Raw genomic sequence first — 21,985 nt, 5'->3', positions numbered from 1 at the left:
TCGTTTCCATCCATGCACCGTGCACCCTACGCTCCGGACCCACCTCCACCTCCAGCTATAGCCCTCAGCCCCCAACCCCCATCTACCTTCCCAGCATGCCCTTAACCAAAACCCACTGTCCAGTCATCTCTCTCTCCTGCATTCGCAAAAGTTTCTGTATCTGCATCGGCATCTGTATCTGTATCTGTATGGTGGTATCTGTGTGAATGCCATTGCTGCGAGTGCAACGGTGTGCGTTTATTTTAGTTACCGATTCGACGATTTGCCTCGTTCCAGAGTTGTATAAAAATTTACAGACAGCATCTACGCTTTACACTCAGCTCAGCTCAGCTCAGCCTCAGCCCTTAGCCCTTAGGTTGTTCTGTTCGATGTTGTTTTTCGCTCATTTAACCCCTTTGAAGGAATTTGTTCGCCAGAGCTCATGTTTTTTGTTTTTTTTATGTTTTGTGATTTTTTTCTTTCTCAATTTCGCATAGAAGCTGGCCATGTCGGTGAGATGGTGTGCGTGTGGAACGTATTGTGGAACGTCGACAGTGTATCTGACAGATACGCGAACCGAACTTGCTCCAAACTTTACATTTTTTTTAGCCTATTTTTGGAGGTATTTTCACTTTTGTTTGGTCTGGGTTTCGGTCTCTTCTTGACTCCCCCCCTTTAAGATGGAAGATAGTCTTCCGATCCACAAAATCTTCACGCAGAAGATATGTTCTTAGCTTTTTTTTTTTTGACCGTTCCACCAGAGACGATCATCCACAGCCCCAGAAACCGAGAGCGGAGCAAAAAAATCGCAGAGAGCAGTTCATGTTTTTTCGCCATTCGCTTTGTGTGCAAATTCGCGCTGCTTATCAAGCGGCTCTCACGGTCCCCTCTTCTGAAGCTCTCTCCAGACGGCTCTCTCTTTTGTTTGGCTTTTTTTACTTTTTTTTTTTATTTGCATGCCTTGCGAACTTTTTGCCTGCCTGGCGCGCGAGTTGAGATACAAAAGTGTGCATGTGTGTGTGAGTGTATCTGTGTGAGGGAGAGTGACGCTCTGAGGGCTCTCCTTCTCATGTGTGTGTGTGTGTGTGTGCACTTTTGTCGATGCAGCTTTCGAGACTCCCCAGCCGAGTTTGTTTGGTCTGTTCTGTGGCTTTGTAGTGCGAGGCAAGTGACGACGTGAAGACCAAAATTGCGAGCGGATTTGCGAGCGGAGTAGCAGCAGCAGCAGCTTCAGACGTGCGAGGAACCGTACCGAGAACCGGTGACGTAGCCGTCCGCCATTATTACAACGCGGCTGCCACACGCTAAATTGGCTATCCCCAAAATAACAATCGCAATTTAAGTTACAGTGCTTGCCAAAAAAAAAATAAAAAAATTTTAAAAATAATATAATAATAATAAATACAGTAGAAATTCCCATAGTTGTTAAATATGTTGGAAGAGAGCGCGCGCGGCATGCGAAACGAAACGTAACGACGGATAGAAACGGCAGCGGCAAATGCGGCCCAATTGTGATCTCATATAAAGTACACGGATACCTTGTATTTGTATCCCGATCTTAAAGAAAATAGTAATATTTTATGTAGAAAATGCAACAAATTTAGCAACAAATTGTGCAACGCAACTACAACAATAAAGTCAAACATCATAAGCTACTTAAGCTACTAAATATCAATAGTTCAAATAGAACGTAACCGATTCAACGAAATAATATTGTGAATTCTTTAGTGCAAGCCAAATACGAAAGGTAATTGAAAGTATCTTGGCGATACATTTGTGGACTGCAATTTGCAATTAGTGCTGCACACACAGATACACGAGCCTTCGCTTATAAATATACATATGTAGGTGTATAGGTAATACATATATTGTATAAAAAGCAAAAAAAAAAAAAAGTGAGCGAACAGACTTGGGACAGCAACAACAATATCGTATCAAGTGCCTATATTTATGCGTGCGAGTGTGTGTGTGCGTGTGTGTTAGTACGTTCCGATGTAGGAACAAAAAGCGACGGCATTTTATTTTATTTTTTTCCTTTCGTCTTCGTCTTTGCAGCCCCAACATCGAGTGCCCCCCCTTCTACACACATGCATGCCTGTCGGTGTGAGTGTTTGCAATAATGTGCAAAAATTAGAAACGGCGGTATATTTTTATATGTATATATTTTATACATATATAATATATATATATATTTGCATGGGGTATAAATTTAAAAAATCTAAACAGCTGACGCATGGCGTGAAGTGAAATGAAATGAAACGAAACGAAATGTATGTGCGTTCAGGTGTTTTCTGATATTTAATAAAAAGCCACCGACAACGAACCCAACAACACCGCCCACAGACGGCGTCGTTGTTCAACACTGCAATGCACACTCACACACACACACACAACACAAACATTTATAGAAGAGGCCCCCACAATGGAAGCGCCCCAACACACACCCACACACACAAACATGGCCGAAGAGAGGCATGCAGTACTGGGTTTTTTTTCGCGACGCTTGCTTTTCTGTTAGTGTTAGTGTGTGTGTGTGTGTGCTGCAATGCATTTAACATCGTCCCAATCGCATTAAAACGTCTCTCGTCTACCTCTTTGGTATCTCCCCCTCCCCCAATTTAAATCCACCTCTGACCCCCTTCGCCAAGCTACTACTGGCCGTCCACCATTTTGATTTTTGCTTTTTGCATCGTTCTTCGTCCCTTCGTCGTTCCCTTTTCTCCCTTTTCCGTTCCCGTTTCTTTATTCCTTGGGCTTGAGCTCCAACCGCCGACGCCGTCGCTTAAATCATTAAAAAGTGAACTTAAAAATAAAGAAAAGTCCAGATAAAGTTGAACCTCTGCATCTGTGTGTGTGTGTGTGTGAGAAACCGGTTTGTTCTGCCTCTGGAATTGAGTTTTTTTTTGAAAATTTTTTTGTTTGTTGCCTTGCTTTGGCATTTGATTTGCAATTTGGATGTTTGGCTGCCACTGCATCCTGAGCTGCGTCGCCTGCTTTACATCCTGGGCTCCATTCCTCGGCCACGTGTCAACCAAATGGCGTCCGCACACTAATGCACCCGCTCACACACATGCGACTAAAACAAAACTAACACACATGTGCAGTTTTGAAAACCGGCCGGCGAGCATGGCCAGGAAAAAGGAGCCAGGGGGGCGAACTAAGAGAGAGAAGTGGGTGGGCGAAAAGCTCCAATGCAGTGGCCGAGCGCCAAAAGCTCCCGAGTGCATTGCGCTCTCTCTGCAGCGCAGGAGAGAGAGAGAGCGGCACTCACATTAGTGCAATTATTTGCAGTTCCTTTCGTCGTGCTTCCGTTTCTTCTTCTGTTGTCTGTCGCATCCTCAACAACGGCCTCCCCCTCTCCTCTAACCACCAACCCCTCCCACCCTGCATTGCACTCCAACAGCGATCCCCCATGCACTCCACCCATGTGCGCATAATTTGGCGCTTCGCCATGTTTTCTCTGCTTTCCGCCGCCATCGCGGCCCATTCTGCCCCCAAAAGCGACTCTCATTTCGCTCCGATGTTGCATGATGCATGACTGGGGCTCTCTTTCAGAACATGGCCGGCGGCGAAATGGGGAATAGGGGGGAAAAATTCGGGGGCGGAGAGTGATTCCACGAGGGGTTGCCGGCAAACACGTTTTGGCTTTTGCATTCGACTTGGGAGCCGTGTTAAGTAATTTCTCTCTGCAGTTTTCCCTCCCCCTCCCCCTCCACCGCCTCTGGAGTTGTTTGTTTGTGGAAAGTTGCTGCTGCATCTTCCTCATTAATTATTCAAATTGAAAATTTATTAATAAGGCACTGCTGGGATTACACTGTCTACTTGTCATCTGGGCCTGGAATCCGATGTTTCTAATTATCCATTCTCTTTCATCAGACTTGCCACGACCTAGCAGGAAAGAACTGTACGATCTTGGTATATTTATTCCAATTTTCCATCAGAGGCACTTCAACTCTCATACTATTATTTATTCAGCTCAGCCTGTTCAAATATGTTAACCAGACCGTGCCACGTTCATTTCCCAGTGCTGCACAAAATTTATGCAACATCCCGTTGCAAGCGGCGGGCAACCGGCGGGTGGCAGTGCCAGGCGGAGACATCCGCCAGGATATGCGCCACCATTCTATTCATCTACTACCCAACCACTCCCTACCACCATAACAGGGAGCCACTTCGAGCAGCCTAATTTCGCAAATAATAAAATATGCTGGAATAAAAATACAAGATACCCGCTCAACACAAGAGTCCTTTACCGTTACTGCTCCCCACATGCGATGCAATTGAGCGGCGCCTGCAGCCGGCACTTTTCTAATTCGCCGAACTATGGGGGACCAAACGACGGAATCCAAAACCTTACCTCCCAACCCAACCCAACTCCATCCGACCCGACCAGACCCTCCCTCGGCTTAGCTGTTGTTCTGCTCGGATTGGACTGGGGTTTTGTGTCGGATTGGATTGTGCCCCGGCTTTAGTTGGGATGGGTTGGACTGGGCTGGGCTCCATGGGGTCGTTGGGTAGTGCACACAAAAGCGCATTTCAGTTTCCGGCGGCTCGTGTGGCATGTGCTGCCTCCCCATCCTTTTGCTGCCATTTTTTACGAATTATAAAGGCTATCATAGACTGGATACCCTGGAAAAGGATATTTATTAAAATTTAAGCTAAGGTTTATGGGTATCTTTACTTTTACTTATCATTTTTCTTAATTTAAAATAATACACAGTATCTGGAGTTTCGAGTTTCTTTTTTTTTCATAAAACTACTGTAGTTGGCTTTCCACTTTCTACAACTCCTGCTCCGGCATCGACTCCTGGGGGCATCTTTGGCAGCCATAAAAAAGCACGCCATTTTCTTCTTTTCTGGCAAAACTTTTGTGTAATTTTCATTTTGCGCTTGTCGCGTGTCTTTTCCATTTCCATAGCCCCCCTTTTGCTTCTTGCCCCTCCTATAAGCCTGCGGCTCTGTGTACTGTTGCAGGCACACGAAGTTCGTTGTTGGCGTTTTTTTTTTTCTCGCTCCTTATTTTTGGCAGTTGCACAGCGCAAATACACGGATAGACACAATACTTCAAACACTGTGTGGTGGCACGAGTCCGTACAACTGTCCGTCCGGCTCTTGTTTTCGTTGCCGCATTGCAGTGAATTTCGAGGAGCTCTAGGATCTGGCCCAGCCCAGCCCAGGCTGGCCCGACCCGGCCAACACGTGACTGACCTGCCCGGTTGGGGTTTGCTTTTTGGGGGTCAGGGAATTTTCATGACTCGGGCGCCATTTCATTTGTTGATGCCACAGTGTACCGGTGGCGGCCACCCTGCACTTTTGTGGCCACAGAATGTGAGCATCAAATATTGAAAATATCTCTCCATCCCGGCCACGGCCGGTGGCGGAATTTTTTCATGCCTCCAGCGCCAGTCCCAGTCCAGAGTCTGCGGACGACCCCCTCCGGTGACGTGGCTTTCTTTTTTTTGGGGATGTGGGGCGTGGTGGGGCGTTGGGGGCCGGCGTCTGATTGGTTTCTTGGCAACAGAACCCCACTGAACTTTAACGAACCCGTTACTGTTTACTCAAATAAACTTGCAACCGACTTGCAACTTATGGCCATGTTATCTGTGATTTTGGCACCGGGACAACACCCATCGGGAGCAACTGGGAGTAGAGACAGATAGGGACAGTTCCTAGAAGAGAAAATGCTTTCAATTCCTAGCTTATCATTTAAATGAAAAGGTTTTAAAGACAGAACGCCATATCATAGACCTCATTCAAATATTTCATTAAACTTGCCATCCTTGGGTCCTTCATAAATTACGTTGGATTTCATTCCCCGGGAGAACAAGGGGGAGGATATGCAATCTCCACCGTTGTCTGCCGCCTCTCAGGCGCTTCCATCTAATTTGCTTGGTTGGCCTGCACTTTGCTGGGAATTTGTTCGTTGTCGCAATGCCATAAATTCAACAACTTATGCGGCCAACTGGCCTCCTAATGCCCTGTCCTACTCCTACCGCCCTGCCCCGGCGTGCCACCTCTCTCCGACTATAAATTACAAGAAGGCATTTGCCACACTTCCGCTGGAGCCCTCCAGGTTTGGCATGGATTGGTTCGAGTCCGGAGTGTGGTCGGCGGGGCTGCAGTGTCTGCAGTTTCTTCCCTGGCCCAGCATGGAGTTATTTTTGTGCCTTAAATCGGCTTAACTGGCCGACCAAATAGATGGCTCATCTGGGTGGCCTGAGGCCGGTGGTGGTGGTGGAGACTTTGAAAATCAATAACGCTCAGTATTGTGTAAGGAGTAAGGAGAGTATAACCCTTAAGCGAGTACCGGAGTCATTGTTGTCGCCGTTGTCCATGGCAATAGCATTTAAATAGCCTGGCCGACAGGGCTTCTTGAAATTCACCTTCCAGCCAGAAAGCCAGAAACTTTAACACTTCCCAGCTGCAATTGATGGGCCGGCAAACAACCCCAGACATGGCTACCGGCCGCCCTCCTGCCTCCTTGTAGTAGTTTCTGTAGTCTGGCTTCCGAGCCAGAGGGGTGCTGAGTCAGGACAGGAGAGGAGGAGCATTGTAACTCGAAGCCCCCCTCAGGCTGGCAATGGCAGGCGGCAGGCGGCGACGCTTTGTCTGCCAGACGGACGACTCAGAGAGTGACGAACAAATGTGGCAAAGCGATTTATTTGGCTTTATCAGCAATTTTGATTCTTCCTTGTCTCCCGTTGAAAGAGTCGCATTAAGTGGTCCTCGTTGCGGCGATTTGTCATATCGCTGATTTACTAACCTTACACCAGGCATTATCTCTTGGCCCGAACCGGAATCCGGCAGAGCACCCCAGCTATCGAGCGGAAAGGGTGGTTCTCACAACTAAGGCCGGCTTTTTTCCCTTTTGGCTTATGGCTTCTGACTGGGGGGTGTAACTAACCCACACAACTGCAGCCAGGACATGTCTGTGTGTATGTCTTTGTGTTTTTTTTGCGCATATCGCCGGCATCAACATAAAATTTATTGAGGTAGTTGCCAAGCGGGGCTCTCTCACTACTACTACTGAGCAAACAGAATGGGAATGGCAACAAAAAAAACATGCTTCTTAAACATGCAAACGTTTCTGTTTTCCCCTTTATTTTTTATTGCATGTGCATTGGCCAGAGTTGCCACAGCCACTGGGCAAACAAAGCAGCAACCCTGTTGTTGCCATAACAAACATGCAACAAAAATGATGGCCGAAATGTTGTTATAAAAAAAAAAAAGAAGAGCAAACACGGACATAATCCGGCAAAGTGTTGCAAGTTGAAATCGTTTTTAGGCCAGTCACCTGGATAACCAGCCAGTAGCCAGTAGCCCATAGCCCCTGACTCTGACACCGGAATGTGGCCAGCCTCTATCCGGTTTCCGGACTTTTTATTCAATTTTCGGGCAAAGAGCAGCAGCAGCAGCAACTCACTTCACAAATACACTTGGCAACACTGCGTATGAGGAATGTGGTGCGCCCATCCTATCGATATGTTGTTGCCCCGTCCCACTGTCCCTTAACTCTATAGCCATTGTCCGTGTTTATTATTCATTTCCTTGCAGTGGCTCGATAAAGCGCTTTTCCTGCACATTTTCCCGGGTGCCTCCCCCCTGGGAGCCCCCCGGGGTTCTTGGCAACACTTTGCACTCACAGCTCGCTGCGTTTTCGCGCCCATCCAGCCAGCATTGTCTACGGGTCTGCGGTCTACATGGTCTATATGATGGGATGTGGGATGTGGGTTGTGTGGTAGGCCCCCCAGAACGGGGCCAGTTGTTTGTTATTGCTCTTGTTACTGGCGGCCGACTGGTTCCGGTTATTGTTGTTCACCAGAACATTGCTTTTTGATGCCACCACTGCAGTTGCCATAAATTTGGAGTTTAAATATTTAGACTCTATAGGATTGCCACCTAGGATTGCCATGCCTCGTCCCTGGCCTGGGCCCCTGCCCTGACCCGATATCGATGGGAAGTAGGCCTGGGGATTGAGTGTCAAATGTCATCTGGGAATGATTTGACATTGTTGAGGTGTAGTCGGCGTGACAAATTTATTTCTGTTCAGTTTGAAAATTTTTAGCCGTCTTTCGATACGTTTCGGAACACCAGTCTCTCTTAAACATTGATTTATATTCTCAAAAAAAAAAAAAATCAAAATAAAAATCAAAAAGAAAATATCCAAAAGCAGGAGCAGCAAATTTTCCAAGTCGATTGAAACACGCAAGATTGCAAGCGAAATTCCAAGTCATCGAGGGAAATTTAATATAAAATTGTTGATTGTTAACAACTGTTCCGTGTGTCGCGCAAACCGGGCTAGTGAGATGGAAGCGAAGGTCCAGCCGGCAACCAACACTGCAGCTGCCGCTGTCGCCGCTGTTGCCGCCACCGTCGCCGACCCAACAGACACCGCTGGTGTTGCAGCCGCCGTCCTGGTCAATGGCGGTGGTGCTGGGGGCGAGGCTCCGTCCAAAATCCCGAAGACTCGGGCTGCAATCTCGATTACGATCCCGATCCCCCCCAGTCCAGCCAGTGAGTACTACATTTCTAGGCACATTCGTGGTTCTGTTCCGCTGTCTCCTCTACCCTCCATCCGCCCCATATCAATCGAAAAGTATTTCAATGTCAGTGGAAGAAAGAAAGCAAAGCGAAAAGCGGAGAATTAATTGCGAACAAGCTGATATAAAAAGCTGACAAGCGAGCGAGTGAGACAAGCTAAGCGTCAGAGCGAGAGCGAAAGTAGCGACAAACAAAAAACGCTAGAAATATTTAGAATTTGCTTATAATTCGGTCGCTCCCTGGGGCTTGCTCCCTTGCTAGCTAGCTTGCTGGCCGATATTTTGCAAAAGTTACGCAATTAACGCTCTCGGCTGTGGCTCGCTTCTCTTGCTGTGTTTGCTGCTGCTGCTGCTGCAGCTTGTTTCGCTTTTGACTTTTGTTTGAACGTGACACACACACACTCATACACACATAGCCATGCGAATCAAAATAGAATCTGCTGATAGTAGTTGGCGACAAATGGATGACTCCTCCGCCCCATACAGAGGTGTTGGGTTCGTATTCCCCACTTGACAACTGCCGCGGTTTTGCATTTTCATGATGGGCCTGGGCATATAAATATTCATTTATGATCATTTATGCAGCATGCATGCAAGTTTTCAGGTGAATTCTACTAACTAGTACACCTGGATGACTCTTCTGGGGCTGCCATGGCAACAGCTCACTCTGCATACGTCACTGTTATCGCTATCTCTGTTCCAATCGAACACATGGCGTATACGCAACGCCGCACCACAGCACGCACAATTCGCGAATCGCGCCTCTTTTCGATTGTTTACATTTCGGCCATTACCGTTCTCTTGACTTTCTCTTCGCTCTCTCGCTCATCCTCTCTCTTACGCACTTTGCGGTGCGTGCGTGACGGCGCTCTCTCCCACTGCTGCTGGATCGCCAAACGCACATTTTTGTTTGAAGTCAATGAACTTTTTGGCAAACGAGCTTTGTTGTCTGCTCTCCTCTCCTCTCCTCCCCTCTTCTCATCGGACTGTGCGTGCGACGATGCGTAAGTTGCGAATTTCTTTCGTATTTCGACCTATTTTTCTAGCTAGGCAGGAAATTGTTGCTATTTTGCGGCGTTCGTTGAACTTTCAAGGTTCGCCAGAAACTTATTTGACAGCACTCTACTATTACTGGATAAAGAAAATATAATTAATTGGATGATATGTTTATTTGCAGAAATGGCGGAGGGTAATGGCGAACTGTTAGATGACATTAATCAGAAAGCCGATGACCGTGGCGATGGCGAACGTACAGAGGACTATCCCAAGCTGCTGGAGTACGGTCTGGATAAGAAAGTGAGTCTTCAGAAAACTAAATACTTTAAACAATAAGCGTAATGTTGGATCCTTCCCCTAGGTCGCCGGAAAACTGGATGAAATCTACAAAACCGGCAAGCTGGCTCACGCCGAGCTGGATGAGCGCGCCCTGGACGCGCTCAAGGAGTTCCCCGTCGATGGTGCCTTGAATGTGTTGGGTCAGTTTCTCGAATCGAACCTGGAGCACGTGTCTAACAAGTCCGCCTACCTATGTGGCGTGATGAAGACGTACCGCCAGAAGAGTCGAGCTAGCCAACAGGGCGTCCCCACGCCCGCCGCTGCTGTTCAAGTGAAAGGACCCGACGAGGACAAGATCAAAAAGATCCTAGAGCGCACCGGCTACACATTAGATGTGACGACAGGTAAGGGCTTTGTCTTTTAATTATTTTATTATAAAATAAAATATAATACCGTTTTTAGGTCAACGCAAATACGGCGGACCGCCACCGGACTGGGAAGGAAATGTGCCGGGCAATGGATGCGAAGTGTTTTGCGGAAAGATACCCAAGGATATGTACGAGGACGAACTGATTCCGCTATTCGAAAACTGCGGCACAATTTGGGACCTACGCCTCATGATGGACCCGATGACGGGCACAAATCGTGGTTATGCATTTGTCACATTCACAAATCGCGAAGCCGCCGTCAACGCAGTGCGACAGGTATTTAAGTCAACCGCACACTTACCATACCAGACCATACCGACCTCCCACATACCCACGAAAAGACCTCCCGCCCAGCCCCTGAAGAATCTCACCCCCAACTACCCCAACTCTTCGCTCTCTCTATACCCCGCTTTAATGTTTTTATACGTATTGCTAACTATTACAATATAAATATCCTATATATACATATTTAACGTATTATATCCACATATTTACTCTCGTTTGACACTTTGGAAAAAGTAGGAACAGTTATGCGGCCAAAACCAAATTCAAAAACCATTTTTCTCTAAAAATCAAGCAGAGAAGAATCATAAATTCCGGCAAAAAATTACAAATCTAAAAATTACCAATGAGAGCTATCTGATTCGGCGCTTTTTACATCCGACCTGAGAAGTTGTGCAGTTTTAGTTTATTTTCAACCTATACCTTAACGTATGCTTATTTAAGTTCTCTTCCCCCTTATCTCTGCCTCTGCCTCAGCCTTGATCGAAAAAGTATATATTTATACGATTATATGAATTATAATTAGGCAACGCTATCTGTCTCGCTCTATTGCTGTCTCTCCCTCTCTCTCTTAGTCTAAACTTTCTGTAATTCTATAATGCATGTCCCGTCTATTATAAGTTTTATCATAATTTTTGCAGTCGAATCTATCCAAGCGCATTGACAAGAAATTTGAAAAGAGTTCTCTTCTCTCCTCTACGAATTATAAAAGATTTGGCCTCCTGATACACACCCACCTGATCTCAACCCCCCTAGTCACCTCTCCTCCTGTGTACCCTATGTATTATTTTCTTTTTAGTTGAAATCTATCTCTAGACCTAAGTCGAGCTATGTAGCTATCAACCTTCGTAGCCATCTAAGCAGCGTACGTTTAGTCTCACTGTCTGGTTTTATTTAGACGAGCATGACCAAAATTACTATAACTCCGTGATACAAGGGGGGCCGATCTGAGCTCTTCTTTGTATTGAATACTACGATACTACCCACCTACGAAGCTAATTACTAACCGAATAAAAAATATATCTTCCTTTAACATTTCCTCAAAACACAACCAACAAAATTCAAAGCGGACCGCCTCGAATGACAAATTGGTAATAAATAACTCCCCTAACTTTATTATTTAACCTTTCCTGTTGTTTAATCGCCTTATTTGATTTCTAAAAGAAATTAATTATTATTTTATTATTTATTTAATTAACATTGAATTGGTATTAAAATCGTTTTACCTTCCCATCCACCATATAGCTCGATAATCACGAAATAAAACCCGGCAAGTGTCTGAAAATAAATATAAGCGTACCGAATCTGCGCCTTTTCGTAGGCAATATTCCCAAGTCAAAGGGCAAAGATGAAATTTTAGAGGAATTTGGTAAACTTACAGGTAAATTAACAACGAAAATTAATCTATTTTAAATTACCATCACGGAAGTTGCATTTCAACTTCATAATCGGCTTTAAACAAAAATCCAATTGGCGAATACAATAATTGGCTAATTGCAAGGACTAAGCTTAGAAAGGTTAGCTTAGAAAGGGTCTTAGGGTCGTTTAATTGTATTATTTTTTTTTTTTTTAACTCTCAGTTTTTTATTAACTCATTCTTATTCTTCACCCTCCACCAAAAACCATCCAACCATCCGCCATTGCCATCTCTCTAACACTGCAGAAAAAAATAATGAAAAGCGTTCTCCCCACAAACCGAATGTCGAGACACTCTTTTCAAATGCGCGATCCCCGAAAAATCGATCGAAAAAACACCTCCAGTTTTAAATCATATGTTGCCTCTATAGCACTCCCACATACATATATACAGACACCCGAAAGCAATATCACGCCGACTCATAGATACAGTGACACGCCCATTTGTCTCTCATTGCCTCACTCATTAAAAGCTTGAATTGTCGCATAAAAATATTTCTTTTTAAATTATTTACATAATATCTCCAGTCATTAACTTTGCCTATGAAAAAAGAAAAGACAAGAAATTTTTTAAATTTTTTACAAAATTGTTATGCATTGAAAAACTTTGTTTTCTCCATTATGTTGTATAATAATCACACCGTAGGAAATCAGGTTGTATCAAGTATACGCCGTGTGTCCGCCAGAAAGTCTGTTTGAATTGTTTTGCGAAGGTAAGAAGAGTTTCGTTCGACTTTCTGGCCACACAACAGTTTATAAATATATATTTTTTTTTAGTAATTATTCCGCATAGTAAGTACTAGTACCGGTAGTGGCAACAAATAATCCACATAAAATCAACTGGATATTTGTTGAAACATAAACTAGCTGAAACATGTATTATTTTTGAGTAAATTCATTTTTATTTGGCACGCATTAAGACAAGAGGTATAAAAGTCTAGATAATAGAACACCACCACACATGAGAATTACTATCACACATACACACACCACCCAAACACACCCATATTCTGTCACCTTTGAACCACAAACCAAAAACCAAATACCCAAAACCAAAAACCAAATCAATCCAAAGTCAAATCGCAGTATCAATGAACTACAAATTTTTCATAGCAAATCAAAATTTTCTTTTGTTTTGTGTGAACTTTTAAACAATTGCAGCTAAATGATTTTGAAATTCGGAAAGGCAAAAAGATTGGTGTTACGATATCATTTAACAATCACCGGCTTTTTGTCGGCAATATACCTAAGAATAGAGATCGTGACGAGTTAATTGAGGAATTTTCAAAACATGCACGTAAGTGATCCAAAAACCAACAGCAAACAACCACAAACAAAGCAAAAGACCCCCAAAAACCTAGACCCTAAACCACCAGCCCAGCACCAACCAATCCACCAACCAATTGGCTACCATAATTGGCCAACAAAATTGTGTATAATTAAAAAAAACCAATCAAATTAATTACATTTTTTAGGGGCGATACTTGCAGAATTGAAAAGCGCATGGAAGCCTATGAAACGAAGTATCAATTGGATTTTTGTTTTGCAATTTTCGCTTTTAAAATGTCGTCACTCCCAAATCAAAATTGTCGAAACACACGCCTCCAAACAAAATTGAACATCCTAACAAGCGACCAAATACTGAAACTTTTCTTTAAATTAAACCCAATTTAAAGCATAGTTTTGAGTGGTCGATGGCATTTTAACCTTCTTTTCTGTCATGATTCTCTCATTCATCCTCTGTAGCGTTAATCGCTGTTAGTGAATACAACAAAAAATTAATTGTTCTATAATTTTTGGTTGATTTTTCCAATTGCAATTATTAAATGTGCCCAATTTGTTGACATTGAAAACCTGTAGCTGAACAATTCGCCAAATACCAAAACGTTTTGAATATTTTTGAAAAACCAAACCAGACTCGAAAGAGTTAGGGACCAACTAACCTAGTTTTTGTTTTAGAGCAGATATATGTATCTCTGATTTATTTTAAGGAATATTATCATACACATAGATAAAAAAAAAAACGGCGCACACAACAACCAAACCAAACTGAATACCAAATACCGATTAAAGTGATCCCGCCCCAAAAAAAAAATAAAACCAAATTATGAATATGCAATTCGTCTATTCGTCTATATCGATATATTTTGGCCTATTATTCATGTTATTGAATATATAATTCATTTTACTTAATGACTGGAGACTACAAGCCTTAAAAATGAACTCATTTTACTCTAACTCTCTCTGTATCTATCTCTCACATAAGCGCTACTTCCCCGAGCAATTGATGCAATCGAATCGAAGAGAATCTAAAGCCAAATTCAAAATCTTATCCACATTTCGTTGTTTCGTTATTGTTCTATCTCTATCGATCTCTCTTTGTATCTCAGTGTACACACGTTCTACTATGCGTTCTCTCTATATCTTAATCTGTCTAACTCTGGCTATGTTTGTGTATAGTTTATTTTTTTTTTTTTTTACCTACCCCATTATTTCAATCGAAAGTGAAATACAAAGCTCAATGTGTGCTGTATACCTCGTGTTTAGTTTAATTTCATTTAATTTTCTGTTGTCTTTAGTTTGCAACATGTATTATATAAGAAACAAACATACAACAACAATAGCAACAGAGGTTTTTTAAGTGTTCCTTCTAAGTGTGTTTCATTTTAAATACTCTATACGTAATACATATCCAATGTTAATGTTATACCACCCCCCGCTCTCTGTAAACTTTGTCTCTAAATCTCGAACCTTGCATACTCTAAACCGAAAATGTTTTTTAGCTTAGCGCATTGAACTATTCAAAAATATTTCAAAAAGTTAAACAAGCAGCAGTTGTTGGCATTGGTTTTCAAATTCATCTAATTCGCTCTACAAACTGAAATCGAATTAATATTAAGAAGAGATTCAGACGACGGAAATATTCATAATTTTACATAATTACATAGTGCTGCTCCAGCACGATGGTCGTGTGAAGTTTTGCCCATTTCCGTTTCGAATAAATAAGTAAATAGTTGAGTTTTTGTAAACATTCAAGTGTTTCAGTGTCTTATCACAAGTACTCTCAAACATATGTAATCACATGCACAAACACCTGCCAATACCGATACAGATACAAATACTTTTTTGTTGTATTACTTTCTGTAAACCGTTTTTCTATATTTTTTATTTTATAATTTATTTTTTTTTTAATATGCAACCAACTAATCATTAATGCATTCGACTTGATAACGCGTTTTCTATTTATTGTACTTAAATGACTATTTTTTCGTTTATTTATAAATAAACCTGATCCCGAATCTGAACCCATAGCTGGCCTTTACGAGGTAATCATATACAGTTCGCCAGATGATAAGAAAAAGAATCGCGGCTTCTGCTTTCTTGAATACGAGTCACACAAGGCGGCATCTTTGGCCAAACGAAGACTTGGAACTGGTAGGATTAAGGTAAGTGCATTACCATACTCCCTTGAAGGAAAAAAAACTAATCTTAACAATCCTTATCAGGTTTGGGGATGTGATATAATAGTCGACTGGGCCGATCCACAGGAGGAGCCAGATGAACAAACTATGTCCAAGGTTAAGGTACTTTACGTGCGGAACCTAACCCAGGACGTCTCCGAGGATAAGCTGAAGGTAAGTTCACATCAAATACTTGCTTATTTATTTATTATATCATATTTCTTTAATAGGAGCATTTTGAGCAATATGGCAAAGTAGAACGCGTTAAGAAAATTAAAGACTATGCCTTTATACACTTTGAGGATCGTGATAGCGCCGTCGAAGCTATGCGTGGCCTTAATGGCAAGGAGATCGGCGCCTCGAATATTGAGGTAGGTCCCAACTAACTTTGGAGGTCTATGGATATAGTTTTAATATTACAATATCTATTTTTCAGGTCTCCCTTGCCAAACCACCCTCGGACAAGAAGAAAAAGGAGGAGATCCTGAGGGCCCGAGAACGCCGCATGATGCAAATGATGCAAGCGCGCCCCGGCATCGTGGGGTAAGTACTACAAGTCCCCCCCGAAATACACTCCACCCCAAATAAAAACTTGTCTAGCACAACACACTCAATAAACCATAGATTGGCGCAAAATTCCAAAATTCATACAGAACTGGTGATCAGAACAGAGCACCGTACCATTGGGCATAGAGTTTTCGGCAAATACCAAATTAAAACGTCTGTTTGCTTTTCAAGCCGCCACCCTTAACGTAGCGAGATTGCATTAATTTATTTGTTTTTTATATTTTTCTTTCTTTCTTTGTCAATTGCCCGTTGCGCGAACGAACTCCATCCCGAAATACTTTGTTGTCCCCGCACACCGAAACCGAAAAACCAAAAACTAAATACCAACCCATTACCTGTACAATCTATGTGTGGGATGATTACCTTGTTAAGATTTGAAACCTTGTCTCCATACAGAAACCTGTCGCCGACACATCCCAGCATGATGTCCTTGACGCCGATGCGGCTCCAAGGAGCGCGCATGCCACTGCGTACGCCGATACCCCGCGAATACGGTAAGTTTGGCAAATTCGCCAAGTGAATATCCGTCAGAGATACATGTTCTAGATGTCTGTATGTATATTCATATCTACGATATGATGAATCGTTAACGATGATATAAGATGGTGAAGAGAGTGAGGGCCATAGGCGCCTTCGTTCGGGACCTACTACTCTATTACACGATTGAGAAAATACTTTATAACTTTTGTTAATTTGGTTTAGTTCTTGTAGTCAGTTAGCCAAGTTGTTAGGCACACACATGCATACACTTACACTCACACCCATACTTACACCACCAGCAACACCAACACTAACATGCAACACACATGCCCCCATCGAGTAGTACAATATTTGCCAGGCTTGTGTTTAGTTTTAATTTTGAAGTCTAACCAACCGAAGCAGCAACTGCGCCGCCACATCCTAACCTCGAGCTGACTAATCCGGTCTGCCGATTTTGCCAATAAGTTATACGATATATATGTATGTATATATCATCTGCCATCGAAAGCCACGTTTAGTTAACCTATCTTTTTTTTGTCTCGCCTCATCATTTTAGTTAAATTTAAGGTTTAAAAAGCGCGCGCTATCCACTAACACCACCCTTAAACATACACATATGAATACTAACACACTCACACACACACACCCACGCACAGCCCCCTGAAACCCCGAAGTCACGCTTAGCACTGCCCTCGAGTCCCCGGTCGAGTAAGAAAATGTATCCAGCTAGATCGAGATATCAACCCACTAACGATAAAATCTGACATTGGCAATCAATTGAAGTAACTTTGAATATAACAACCACCTGAATTATTTCTATTACTAATCGTAAATGTTGTTTCTTTCTTTAAATACTCGCATTTGCAAGTTAAGTGTTAATGCTCTATTTATTATCCTTCTACGAACTTATCTCTTTTACGATCTTTGTCCTTTTTTAATTTGATTTTGCATGTCGGTGTTTAAGTTTAAATTCGATGTTGTATTATTTTCTTTTCGAAAGTATTATTTTTCGAACCTTAAACCTTCAACTCTCCTGCCCCCAAATATACCCTCTCTCCGAACACTCCGATACGATAAACTCAGTGTCGCCAAGTGCAAAGCAACAAAAAGATGAAATAAGACTAAATACATATCAAGTCCATAACCAAAGCATAGACATTAGACATTAACCCTTAAACGTTGTCCATAGTTGTTTATGATAATTAAATGTTGCAATTGTGTTCTCTGTGTAGCGAATGTTAAGCACCCTGTATACTGTTTGATGTTATATCACCGGTAAGTAACCCTAAGTCTCATCTACTTAAGTGTGACACGACCACACACCCATCCACCACCCTCGCGCCAGTGTCCTGTAGCGTTGCAGGATGCGCCCAATTCGTTAAACATTGGCAAAGTGTAACAATTGGCTAATAAGGAGCTTTATCTAGGACTAGGTCTATATTAAAGGTCTCTTTAGTAGCACCACAGTCACCAAACCACCATAACTACTACCCCCACCTCATTAATTCCTTTCTGTACCAACTTATAACCTAATCCTGTCCTCCTTTCCCATCCAACCAATCATCCATGCGATGCCATGCCATGCAAATGCCATATATAGAGTACGATTATGACTATTTCGGTTTCTCGGAGTATCGCCCCGGCGCCTATACCAACGAACCTTACTATGACGATATGTACCGCTCCTACGATGGCGAATACAACTACTATGATTATCCGAATGCCTCGGGTCCCGGCGGAAGCGGGGGCGGCACTGTGGGCGTGACATCCAGCTCGCTAGCCGCTGGCGCCTCCCCGAATGCATCGCTCTCCGGTGGGCAGCGATCGGCAAGAGCCCCAGCAAGTGGTCCCACTGGTTCGCCAGGCGTTATGGTGCGTTATTCAATTCGAATTCTTCACACTTAACTCTCTTCAGATTCGAAGTAAAACCCATACAATTTGATCAACAAGAACACATTATGCACACAGAAAAACACATGAGATTTTTATAGAGAATACGTATATTTTGATTTGATTCTTATTTAGAGAAGCCCTCAGTTGATTGCAATCCTGTAATCCAAGCAGTAGTTAGTTTATTTCAAATTTATTTTATTTTTTTGCTTTATCCAAAAATTGAAACAGTGTTTGGCCTAACTGATGCTTTAATTACCCCAAAAATTATATTTTCTTTCGTTTCGTTTACAAAGTCAAAATTTGCACGTTTCTTGCTGCCAATTTCTACCATACACCACCACCACAACCACTACCACCCACTTACCATCCACACCCAAAAACCACAAATGCCACGCCCACGCCCACACACACATACACACGCAAATGCACGAGCATTTCCGGAACAAGGATTATTTGTTGCTTGTTTCGCCTTGTTTTTGCTTTCACCACGGAAACGTCAGATAAATTAAGGACTCGGGTGCTCTCGCCACGCAGCAATTGAAAATTTTACAAATTGTGCTTTATTATGCTTAACTTATGCTTCGCTTGTACGTATACCTGCTTATTTATTTACGTTTTAATTGCACCATCTGTCGCCAGGCTGGAGTTACCATTAATTCATTCATTTATGAGCCGGATTTTCGGCCGGCTGGCGTCTATTAATTTTAATTAATTTTTAGCCATTAAGAGTTGCTTTATTACATTATGTTACCTTAATCACCGCAAACGCTTAAGTCCTACATATTAACCGCATTACGCTTATTGTATTACCTTTAGTTATATGTTTCAACAAATTTACAAAAACATGGTAAAGTTATTTTTTGAATAAATATTGTGTCAATCGCAAGAGGCAAAACTTTTGTTGCTTGGTGGACTTGAAGCCAGCAAGTTTCAAGCGTCCCAGATCCGTTGTTATAAGTATATTATAATATAAAATTAAATAGTTGAAAGCTCACCACTCAGTTTACACATGAAAACAGAGAACAGTATATACATTTTAGTAATTTCTATATCAATAATACATATTTTATATGCATACATTACATCGTGTATGTACAATCAACAATCAACAGTTTTACACCAAGAATCTAACGCGTTTATTTCGATTTTTTTCTTTTCTTTTCTTTCTTTTTATGTGTTCTTGTTATATACTTATCTATATACAAACAATTCATTTGTTTTTCGGTACAAAATATGACAAAAAACAACAAATCTTCAAAAAATTATATATATGTTCGTCAAAACAAAAAAAAAAATCAAACCCACATTAAAATTATAAATTCTTTCTCTGCCACCAACCAAAATCTAAATCGAAAACCACCAACCACGAACCAATGGCCAAAAATCAAAAACTATCGTAAACCTTTCGAAAAAAACCAAAAAAAAAATACAAATCGTTTTCCTGACCCTTTTTTTCTGAAATCGTATTCTAAAAACAAATTCTAAATTCGCATCGATTCGACTTCAAAATTCCAAATCATCCAAAATCCAAAATCCAAAAACCAAAAACCAATTCTAAACGTATTATTTCGCTTACTTTCGTTAATTTGGTATGACAAAATTTGACAATTATCTTGGCGATCCATATATATACAAACACATTCAATTATGTATAAAATGCTAATGCTATTGAAAATCGATCAAATCTAAAAATCCAAAAACAAAATCTGAAAAACTAAAAACGAAATCGAAACGCAACCAAATCGACGACCGAACGGAAACGAATGATGGATAACACAATATGATGGATAATGGAACCGTATCTCTGGAATCGAACCCACACTCTGCCACAACACTTTCTCTCTCTCTCTCAATCAATCAATCAATCACGTACACCCCACACAACGACACACACACACGTCCACGCAAACACAACACGCCGTACCACACCACCATCACAAACGCAAAAAACAAATGCATGCAATATTGATGACTACGAATATGGTGTCGATCGATCGATGACGACGACCACGACGACACGATGACGACGACGGCGACGGTGACGATGATGATCGTGTGGATACATATGAATGATAAATGGCCGACTTTAGGGAGTTGGTCATGGGCGTGGAATCACAGTGCCGCGTGGCAGAGTCGTTGGCCAGCGTGGCAGCATCAGTCGTCTGGGGGGCCAAACAGCGCCTCAGGCGGCGGCAGCGGCGGCGGCGGTGGGACAGGTGGCGGCGGTAACTCAGCGGGGGGCCACCGTTCAGGGGGCGCCGGCAGCAACCGGGGGGGTCCGTGGGGTGGTGCCAACGCGTCCCAGCGCTCGTGGCACCCAGCACGTCAAGCCGCTACAAAATTTACCAGGTGAGCTCAACAAAAACACAAAAAACGAATGTTTTAAACAAAAAAAAATTACAAAATACAACAAAAAATAAAATACACCACAAAAACAAAACCAATCAACAATACCCATCAAAATCAAACCAAATCGAATCAAAAAGAAACCACCCAACAACCTGCGCCAAACGAAAACTGCATAAATAAACGAAAAACAGCAACCAACTTGCGAGAAATATACATTGCAATGTCAAGTTCATATAACTAAGTAAAGCCAAGTCAAATGTAAACACATGAAAACAACCCACATCCTTACACCCACACAAGCACACAACAAAGACACACAACACACACACATATATGTACACGAATCAATCGCACAAAGACCAATAAAAAAAAACGTTCAGAAAGATTTTTAAATAGTGTAAAAAATCCTTCGAGAAAGATTCCCATCCGTCAACCCAAAATGCCACTTAAATGTTGTGTGTTAACTATTCTTAATGTTGTACATTACTTTAATTTTTTTTCAATTCATTAAACTATTTAAAGTATTCATGTTTTTTTTTTTTTTTAAATTGTGCTCAAGATAGTTGTGCTCTTTGCTGCTTACGATTGCGATTGTATATCCATACTTTAGTTCTTTGTCAGCGCTCAGATGTATGCTACAGTTTTTGATGCATGCTCTATGCCCGGTTCTGTTGGTTTTTTTTTCTGTTCCGTTCCAACTGTAAGCAGCAATAGGCAGCCACGCCCACATACAGACACACCTACCGCCCACACCCACACCCACAACTACCCGCCCCTGCCCCACCCCACCAGCACACAAAAATATCACACACACACTATGTATATGGAAAGCCATCGTAACAAATTGTTGTAATTGTTTATATACGCATTGTATTGGATACCTAATCAAATGAGCAATGTCTGTAAACGTTATTGAATCGATTAGTATTTATGTCCCACCATACACACCAATTCGCACCGAGAATTTCGTCACCTACTAACTAAGCGCCATTCGAGATTCGGAGCAGCGGGGGAGGGCCTTGGGGGGAGAGTTAATATCTAAATATCTGTCTGCAACCGCCCATTGAAATCTTGAAATCCCTGAGAACCATCCCAAAATTTTGACGTACGTGTATATAATTTTTTGTTTTTTTTTTCTACCAACCCGCGCTAATAATATACTTATACAAATAACAAAAACCGCGTATCAAGATTGATTATTGATCGATTGCGATTGCACAAACCTTAATATAAACTTGTACTTATAATTTATATTCTAGCCCATTAATTTAACAATCTATATTGTGTCTTGTTAAATAATTATCCATCTTGCTTT

The 21,985-nt window shown here is 42.1% G+C and overlaps 1 protein-coding gene across 27 annotated transcripts in view; it reads left to right on the top strand.

The window, feature by feature from the left end:
• The window catches only part of LOC6499487 (heterogeneous nuclear ribonucleoprotein R), a 53,265-nt gene that overhangs the window by 27,097 nt on the left and 4,183 nt on the right, over positions 1–21,985 (top strand). For 2 of the 27 annotated variants that reach the window (XM_032449937.2, XM_032449935.2), the window contains exons 1-12: positions 7,989–8,493; positions 9,697–9,815; positions 9,877–10,198; positions 10,257–10,498; positions 11,750–11,885; positions 15,233–15,366; positions 15,427–15,555; positions 15,612–15,752; positions 15,818–15,924; positions 16,321–16,442; positions 18,029–18,300; positions 20,412–20,670. In XM_032449937.2, coding sequence (XP_032305828.1) covers positions 8,286–8,493; positions 9,697–9,815; positions 9,877–10,198; positions 10,257–10,498; positions 11,750–11,885; positions 15,233–15,366; positions 15,427–15,555; positions 15,612–15,752; positions 15,818–15,924; positions 16,321–16,442; positions 18,029–18,300; positions 20,412–20,670 — 2,191 coding nt within the window. In that variant the 5' untranslated portion in view covers positions 7,989–8,285. Of the gene's footprint in view, positions 1–1,141; positions 1,727–7,985; positions 8,494–9,696; positions 9,816–9,876; positions 10,199–10,256; positions 10,499–11,749; positions 11,886–13,081; positions 13,218–15,232; positions 15,367–15,426; positions 15,556–15,611; positions 15,753–15,817; positions 15,925–16,320; positions 16,443–17,660; positions 17,704–18,028; positions 18,301–20,411; positions 20,671–21,985 lie in introns of those variants that run through there. The other 25 variants (XM_014910610.3, XM_032449945.2, XM_032449938.2 and 22 more) reach the window with 21 other exon arrangements.

Source organism: Drosophila ananassae, chromosome 2L (assembly GCF_017639315.1).
Source record: "Drosophila ananassae strain 14024-0371.13 chromosome 2L, ASM1763931v2, whole genome shotgun sequence".
Lineage (NCBI taxonomy): Eukaryota > Metazoa > Arthropoda > Insecta > Diptera > Drosophilidae > Drosophila > Drosophila ananassae.
This window is presented reverse-complemented; position numbering and strand designations above follow the sequence as displayed.